The following is a 9,410-nucleotide window of genomic DNA, read 5'->3' as shown; positions in this document are numbered from 1 at the left end:
CTTCTGGAGTCAGTCCTTAGTTCAAATCTTGCCTCTATCATTTATTTACTAGCTGAGTGACTATAAGCAAATTACTAAGCTTCATTGAATTCGTTGCTTCATTTCTAAAACAGAAATAGTAATCACCGCCTCACAAGGATTGTCTTAAGATTAATGAGATAACGAATATAAAGTGCTTAATACAGCATCTGACACACTATGTGCTCAAAAAAGGATAGTTATTGTTCTATTTTTTTCCCTTGAGAGTAAATTTAAAATTTTTTCACTTAAAAAAAAAAAACAGGGAGGAAGAGTGCCTCCAAACTCCATTGCTTATAACAAATAATAACCACCTTAAAAACGTACATACCTATGTATTTTGCATCACTGAAATGTCACTTGTTCCTGGATTACAAAAGCCACATGGAAAAGATTCCTACATATACTCTTCACTAGAAGAGTTTGACAAAGTCAGATGATAATAAAGGCATTCTTCACTTTTGTTTGCAAGTTATTGTTTTTGTCTTTCACTCTATAAATCAAGTCACTCTTTTCTCCTTTAAATTTAGTCTTTGAAGAAACTAAGCAAAAAAACCTTCCAAGGTAATATATGTGAAATTTCAGAACACAAAGCATATACCTGGCCAAGAATCCAAGTCCGGAATAAATAACTTCTAAAAATTAGTAAGAAACATACGGAAATATTTCCTCCCCCACCCCATATATATAATATGTATGCATGTATGTGTATATACATATAATATGTACAAATCCTGCTGTCTTAAGTCTGCTTGGGCTGCTGTAACAAAACACCACAGACTGAATGGCTTATAAACAGCAGGAATTTATTGCTCACAGGCTCTAAATCCAAGGGGCCAGCATGGCTGGGCTCTGGTGAAGGCCCTCTTCTGGGCTACGGACCACTGACCTCTTGCTTTGTCCTCACATGGCGGAAGGTAGCAAGAGATCTTTCTAGGGCCTCTTTTATAAAAGTGCTAATCCCTATCACAAGGACTCTGCCCTCATGACCTAATTGCCTCCCAAAGGCTCCACTTCCTAACATCATCACCCTGGAGGTTAGGTTTCAACATATGAATTTGGAGAGACACAAACATTCAGCACATACCACCTCCTATATGCAAGAGTGTTCATAGCAGCTTTATTCATGAAAGCTAAAACTGGAGGGGAAAAACGCATAAACATCTATAAAGGCAGAAAAGATTTTTTTTTAGAGTGTGGTTTGCTGATGTAATGGAATACTCTCAGCAATTAAAAAAATGAAAACAAAAAGATACACTCCCAAAATGGATGAGTAAAAAATGTCAGATACAAGCAAGTACATGTTACATGACTACACGACTGCATTTAAAGGAAGTTCAAGCACAATCGAAACTAATCTAGGGAGAGAGAACTCAGAATAATGGTTCAAGGGTCGAGTAAGGGTGGCTCTGACAGGAAAGGGGCAGGAGTAACTTTTTGGGGTGATGAATACATTCTTCCTCTTGGTAGTGGTCACGGCAGTGTATTTATATGTAAAATGTCATCAAGCTGTGCACTTTAAAATAGTGAATTTTAGCCTATGTAAAGGACAGCTCATTGTAAAATTAATTTAAAAAAATTTTAAGTAGTTTTTCCTCTCAAAAAAATTCAAAGCAAATTGAAAAATGTCAATTACCACTCCCATACAATGATATACATTTCCAGGAAGACACAAAATACCAACTTGTATTAGATAACACTGTGTAAAATAAAAAGCATTCACTAATATTATGATGGTTAAATAATTTGTATTTAATGATCATCTACCAGCAATTTAAACTAATGCATATATCCATTAGAAATCTTTTTAGCTTCTAGCCATCTCCATTATAAAAGATTAATGTGAAATATAAAGCACACGACATCAGCATATATAAAACATTAATAGAATATATCAGATTGTGTGAACAGCTAATCTTTTACACATCATATAATTACCATTTGAGAAACAGACATCACCATTTTCATGGAACCAGAAAAACAGAATACTTCATGTCTTTAAATTATTGGTATGAATAGCCAAACCGAAAATATTTAAGAAATACTTTTTGGCCAACATTCAAAGGACTTCAAAAGAGAACTAGAAAGAGTTAACAACTGAGAATTATATATCCAATCAAGTAAAATATTATTTACCAACAAATGAAAAAAATCAACGAGATTTACTTTGCTAGCTCGACATGTTGGACACGCTCATCTTTGACGCCTCCATTCATTCTATGAGCACATTGCTCTTCCATCCTTCTATACCTGGGGAGCTCTTCTCTGGGACCATCCTAAATGTTATACTCCTGATAAAGACTCTCCTACTCTCCCAGGCTGAATTTATTACTACTTTTGATGTTTCCCACTGCGCTTTTTCAGAGCATCACATGACAAATGTCCATTATATGACAGTTAACCGCTTTTGTGTTTGACCTCCTAGCTCCAGCATTGTGGCTGTAACAGGCACTCAATAAATGCTTGTTAAACAATTTTATTACCATAATGGAGAAAATTAAAATATTAGTTCTGGAAAGAAAAAAACATGATGAGAAGGAACACTAATAGTTTGGCAAATCAGTACTATTATCTGTTGAGGAAAGGTACAATTTCATGTTCAAGTGTTGTTCTTCCCTTTTAAAGATTTTTTTTTTTTAAATAACAGTTTTATAGAGGTATAGAGGTCTTACTCATCTCTAATTAGATTTTAATATATTTTTAAAAGAAGTTCCACCTTTTGTCACAATGAAAAATTCTCATATGTTATTGAGGTTTCTGAGCAATTCATTCATAACCCAGGTTTAAGACTTGCATATCACTGGAGAAACTGTTTCCTAAATATAAACATCTTAAGAATCTGAGAAAACAAAAACAAAAATTAAAACCAATAACATGGTTGCAAAGGCACAAAGCATTACCTAACCTTGCAGAAAAGTATTTCAAATTCTTGTATCCTTGTACGAGGAGTTGTTTTTGTTATTTCACTTGCAAAAACTTAAAGAATGTATGAACTTGAGAATGGAATGCCATAAAAAAATGAGAATTCTTCACTTTAGATAAATGAACTAAAAGGGAATATGAAAGAACCATGTGCTTTCAATTGTAGAAGCTAGAAAGTAGGCCCTACCTACAAAGAGTACATTTCTGTGATGTATAAAAAGGATGAAAACAAACGAAAGAAAGTTTCTACACATTGCATAGCACAACTGATCTGACTAAAAAATGTAATTATGGTCAAAAAAGATTAGATGCACAGTGGGTAGAGGACACCCTTTTGCCTCTGAGGTGAAATCAATCAAGGGAGAAAATGTATGCCTTCTCCTTTGTGCCAACACTAGAAATAACTTTGGGCCAGAAGTAGGAAAGTTCTATTCTTATATTAGGTAAAGGAATTATTAAAAAAAATTCTTGGAAATCAAACAGCCACACTGATCTTTTCCCAGCGAATTTCTGAAAGTATTCATGCTGAAGCTGAATGAGCTTCCCCTTACCTTTGTGATGAGAATGCGGTATTTTTCCACCAGGTGGTCGTTGTTGTGACAACCTGCGAGCAGCTGCCAGACTTCACCGCGAAGAGCTTCGGGAACACCGCTTCTCACCAAGGGTGACAACTGCTTTGGTCTCACACTCAGATTGAGATGCCTAAAAATAAAGCCATAATCCAGAAGTGCATAAAAGATTCCATAAAGAGTGTTATTTTTATGAAAACCAAACTAAATGATGTACAAAGACTTAATAAAGGTCACATGCTAATAAAAAAAAAAAGACAAAGCTGTTGAATTAGATGAGGCCACGATAACTATAAAAGAAGGAATTACTTCCTAAGTATCTTAAATTACTGCTCTTTTTTTTTAAATAAAAAGCAAAACTGGAAACCATAGCTTTATGGGTTACGGGTTATAGGTTAGATAAGATAAACAAAGCAAAATTCCCATCGGTGGACACACAGCCAAAGATAAGGGCTTGGCCTTGCATCAAAATTGACAAATACACTGTGTACTTATACACTCTAAGCTAAAATAAATATTTGTTCTAAGTTAAAATAAATACTTAAAATAAATATAAAAAGAAATGCTTTCAGCAGTTTTTGTGATATCTTGCTTCAAGTGCTATTTTTGAATGACTATGGTGATTAAGACAGTTTCTACTATACTATTAAGACATCAAAATGAGTTGTTAAAGTCTTTGAGCTTCATCTTTCTCATCTATAAAATGGGGGAATAAAACTTAAAATGTTGGTATCAATATACGAATATACAATCATACATTCTTATTTGATCCTCGTAACAAGCATCTGAGGTATATGGTAGTAGAAGTTCAGGGAAATCGATTGAATAACTGAGGTAGTCCTCAAGCTCTAAGACAAATAAATGTTCCATTTGTTATATCCCAGCTGCTCTGTAATATGAAAGCCACTATTACTGTGTCATTAAAGCAGAATTCTACATGAAGAAGGCCCTGTGACGATCAGATTTATGCAGAAATTACCGATACAAAATGACCACTATCAAAATGTAAAAAGGCCTGAGACTTTTTTCGAAATGTTCTCGGAATTCTGCAGAATAATGCACACTACATTAAAAATGGTTAACTCTGTGATGCTAGTACCCTAATGCAAGAGCTACAGACAATTCAATACAGTTTTGTCTTTGCTTAGGAAAAAAAATTACCTAAAAATTGAAGAGCTGGGAGCAGAAAGAATGAAAGTAGCTACTTAAGTCAAGGACTGGTACGCTATGGTCTGTGGGTCAAATCTAGCTCCTATAAATCAGCTTTTAATAAAACACAGTCATTTTTTATTTGTTTATGTATGTCTATGACTGCTTTCACACTGCAACAGCAGAGGTGACTAACTGTGACAGAAACTCCTGGACTACAAAACCTGAAATATTTACATTTGACCCTTTACGGAAAAAATAAACCTAACCCTAGGTTCATTTGCTAACTCTAGCTTAATATATATTGGTAACATCATTTTCAGAATAATTTTATGTCACCAATACTATTAACTTTATCCAATATAGCACACTATCTTACACTGACATTAATTCTCTTATCCACTAAGAGTCACATTAAAATGAACTTGGAGAATTAGAGCCTGGAGGTGTTATTACTAATACTGTCACGAAAATCTAATGTAGAATTAAATAAACCAGCTTTGAGACTGGATTGTAGACTGTGTTAAAAATTCTGGGCGTGCCATTTACTAACTAGAATTGTTGACTTAATCTGAGCCAGTTTCCTCATCTGTGAAAATGGATACTTGTTCATAAAGCTGTGATAGTTGAGATAGAGCACATAACTTAGCACGGCGCCTGCGGAATGGTAAAATTCACTCGTTCTTAACTACAATTACTACTACTACTATATTCATTATTTTTAATCTCTAATAATCCTGAATGGTAGTTTTATAGACTTGTATTTTGTAAATGAAGATAGAGACTCCAAAGAGTTAAGTGAGTTGCCCGAGATCATACAGCTTGGAAGTAGAGAGGCAGGCTCTGAAGCCATGTCTACAAGGTTCTAAAATTCCGTGATCTTCCTATCTATATAACACACATAATAATAATGGAAAAAAAAAATAATGAAATGAATTGAGGAGAAACTATATTACTATTTCTGAATACATGACTGAAACCAGCATAAACAGTTTTAAACACCCTGAAGACAGTTAAAACAGATGGAAACTCAGTTAATATATCTGAGAATGGGAGAAGGACATAATTAAATGAATAACAAAATGAATAAGCTTGATAACAAAATAAATTCTAAGCAATTGTATAAAATGCTGATGAGTTCTAATAAAATCTAAAATCTAAATGCTGTATCGAAATAATTTTAAATATATTATTTGTAACCGTTCGAGACTCAATTACATTCTATTTTAGAGCAGAAACCTTTTTATACAGATGAAATTCCTCCCAGCAGCAGTCCAAACACTCCAAATTCACTAAACTGAAAATATAATTGTGACGAGAGCATCAGCAGGTTTGTCTCCTGATTGCTAAAGGAATATCAAAAATAAATGAGAACTATTCCCCTGGGGGGCTTTTGCAGAGCTTATTTATTTAAAACTACTATGTAAAGACAAACCACGCTTTGGCCTGATTTTCCTCCTGTACACATTTGACATTTCCTGATGTGAAGAGTGTTTTACCAAGAGTGTAAGGCATTGTGAGAGTGCTAGGAGCAGATGACGCCCATTCGTAGTCCTAAACCTGAAGGGCATCAAGTTTTTTTTAAAATGCTGAGACACGATTTTACTAAGAATACAGCAAAAGGCTTCAACAGTTAAAACTTCCGAGAAAAATCAGACCCACAGGGTGCTTCTATGACAACCCTAATAACCAGAAAGTCTGAAATAGACAAGTGCTCCCATCACTTTCAAGCGTGGCTTTTTTTCCAGCATATACTGGTATTCTACACAGGGGAAAAGGAAACTACATAAATGTCTTACCAACCTGACTTACCCACGTCTCTGGTTTCATTAGTAAACACCTGAAGGTAGCATATTATTTTTAGACAGTTTATAGGATGGCTTAACATTGTTGTCACTATCTCCTGAGATAAGAAATTCCTGAATTTTACAAGTGTTAGTTGGAAAAGAAATTGCAAGAGCAGTTAATATATACCGTGTTTATAACGTTTTGCTCTGTCACTTTAGGTACCTAACACGGATAATGAAAATCCCACCTGGGGTCTCTTCTGTGGCTCTATGCATTGTGTGAGCATCCTCTACACTTCACTGATTATTTTGTATTGTCTTAACTACTATGTATTATTTTAACCAGTCAGTGGTTCCTAACCTCTTAAATACAAAGGACCTCCTTCCTTATTTAGTCTCACCATTTTCTGCAGCAATGAGAATGTATTAGGTTTCTGATATTCTGAAAGTTGACTGCAGATCTTCACTACTACGCTCATATACCTCTAAAAACAGATTCTAGACTATGAACCTCATATTTTGATTTCCATTATTGGTTCCAAAATTGAATACTGTAGTTAGGTAAGATGCCCTATCCAAAAAAGAGAATCACAGATGAAAAAGAGAACTATTCTATTATAACTTACCATTTTGACAGCAGTTCTCCCCATGTTTCAAGAATTTTTTCTGCACATTCTTTGGATACATCACCAGATCCACTCAAGAGAGGTTCATCGTTATCTTTAATAACCAAAACACACACAAAAAGATAACAGAAGTGGCTATGCTAGCCAGAAGAATGGCGTGGAAACATAACAGTCAAATTCAAAAGATTTTACTGGAAGCAGAAAGTCATAATTTCTCTCTTTTCGTGTATAGGTATAAATACAAAGAAAATAAAAATGGTCCTAGGCGTCAATGAGAGAATGTAATCTCTCATTCTCTTTTGCTTTCCATGCAGGTCCATATTATGTCAACTTCAGAAAAGAGCTATTAATTAAGATGAGAGGCCTCTAAATATGGTATTTTCTCTCTCCTTTTCCATAACAAACAGCTTTATGCATGAAAATTCATCGCAGTTAAAAAAAATTACAAACCACCTACGTGTCCAACAATGGGAGAGTAGAAAATGGACGAATAAATTATGAAAACATGTTATTGCATGTTGACATTTGTTTACATAATGATATGACAAAATACCACAGAAAATAAAACTATCAAGAGCTAAATCTTCATTATGACCTAATCTATGTGAAGTAATAGGAAATGGTCTGGAATGAACCACGGCCAAGACATTCACAATTACCGTCTCTCAATGATGAAGTTAGATTTTTTTTTCTCTTTCATGTTTTCACGACTTTCTAAATTTTCTACAATGGCATACATTCATTTATAACAGAAAGTACAAAAATATTGAAAAGACCAAAATGAATCATTTCAAGTTTAATTCAAGTGATTATAAAAACTAAATTAAAATACGAATTTAAAAATTTTAAGAGAAAAATGGTGAAAAAAGTGACTGATAAAGGCATGTGAGAAGCATTGAAAAGTGTAGTAAAAGTGGGGGAAAAATAAGAACTAAGTTATCTACTTAATCAATCCTCTTTTGTTGGACACTTGGGAAGTTTTCAACTTTTTGCTACAAATAGAATCAAGATGAACATATCTCATTGCTTTCATTGGGTACATGCCCAGAAGTGGACTTCCTAGATTTTTTTTTTTTAAAGAATACTTTCAAGGATTCTGAAACTTGCTGACAAACTGCCTTCCAAAATGATTTTACTAAATTATATTTCCACTAGCTGGATACAACAGTACTTGTTTCCATGTGTCCTCACCAATGCTGTTTCTAGATTTTTCTGATTTAACTTGTCTAAACAAAGGTTGGTGCTTTACACACTTGATGATTACACCATGAATTTGTATTTCTACTAGGGATAGTAATTATCGGAGACCACTGATTTTAAAGGCTCAGAAATCCATGAGATACTTATTACTAAACTTTATTACATTATAATGCCTTGGGCATTATCATCAGTTTTGATGGTTAGATAGGGAAGAGGTTAAACTGAATTCGAGACATCTTCTGTGGATGGATGAATCGGGAAAAGAGAAAGGCTTGAGGGCACCGAGATAAACTTCTACTTCACTATTTTGCCAGAATTGGCCCTACTTTCTAATGCCTCAGGTAATTCTCTACTCACTAAAATATCAATATAATACAACTCTTTGGAGGAAGGCAGCTATAAAAAATGTACTAAAATTTATAAGAGATGATGATTCCCTCAAAGAGATTAGAAAGACCTTTAAATAAAATTCTCTTTTACTGTCTAAATGCTTTCAACAAATCTGGATAGCAGGAGTTTAAAATCTGTGTTCAGAATTCCATGCACCTAAGGCAGGGGTGCGGGTGAGGAGTAAGCTGCAACCTCAGGTTCAGGATGTTGCTTGTGAACACCCGCCCTGTATAACTGCTGGCTTCTGGGCCTGTGAGCACAAATGTCCCAGCATAAGGAGCCTCTCTAGAAGACTGTAGGCATTTCTTTCCAGGGAGCAAACAGTTCACAACAGGACCTGGGTTAGAGACTAAAGATGGCAAGGCTGCATGGTCTCTTCAGTCCCAGTTAGCATCTCCTGCATACCAAGGACTGCGTTGTATACTAGAGAAACATCGTATGGCAAAAACGGACACACTCTCTTCCTTCACAAAGCTTGTGTTCTAGCGTTTCCTGATTCTCCCATGATGCCAGGAGTCCTTATTTTTCCCTAGTTAAGAGCTGTCAGTAAAGGTCTTTGAACCCCCTCAATTATATTTAAAAATTTATGCCTGCTATTGGCCAGAACTAGATGTGAGTCCTAACTAATGCTATCTTTTAGCTGGGCCCAAATTTCTTGGTAACTTGATTATAATTATCTTAAAAAGAAGGTCCTGCATTAATCGCTTTGAATCTCCAATAGGCCTTTGCATAAATATTTATTAAAAGAA

At 34.7% G+C, this 9,410-nt stretch overlaps 1 protein-coding gene across 9 annotated transcripts in view; it reads right to left on the bottom strand.

Annotated features, from left to right (window-relative positions):
• RABGAP1 (RAB GTPase activating protein 1) overlaps nt 1–9,410 on the bottom strand; it is a 132,342-nt gene that overhangs the window by 63,910 nt on the left and 59,022 nt on the right. For all 9 annotated transcript variants that reach the window (XM_039861477.1, XM_039861474.1, XM_039861476.1 and 6 more), the window contains 2 exons: nt 7,072–7,165; nt 3,492–3,642 (listed from right to left, as the gene is read on the bottom strand). In XM_039861477.1, the coding sequence (XP_039717411.1) occupies nt 3,492–3,642; nt 7,072–7,165 (245 nt within the window). The remainder of the gene's footprint in view (nt 1–3,491; nt 3,643–7,071; nt 7,166–9,410) is intronic.

Source organism: Pteropus medius, unplaced genomic scaffold (genome assembly GCF_902729225.1).
Source record: "Pteropus medius unplaced genomic scaffold, Ma_sr-lr_union100, whole genome shotgun sequence".
NCBI lineage: Eukaryota > Metazoa > Chordata > Mammalia > Chiroptera > Pteropodidae > Pteropus > Pteropus medius.
The sequence above is the reverse complement of the archived record's forward strand: the minus strand, read 5'-3'. Positions and strand labels throughout refer to the sequence as shown.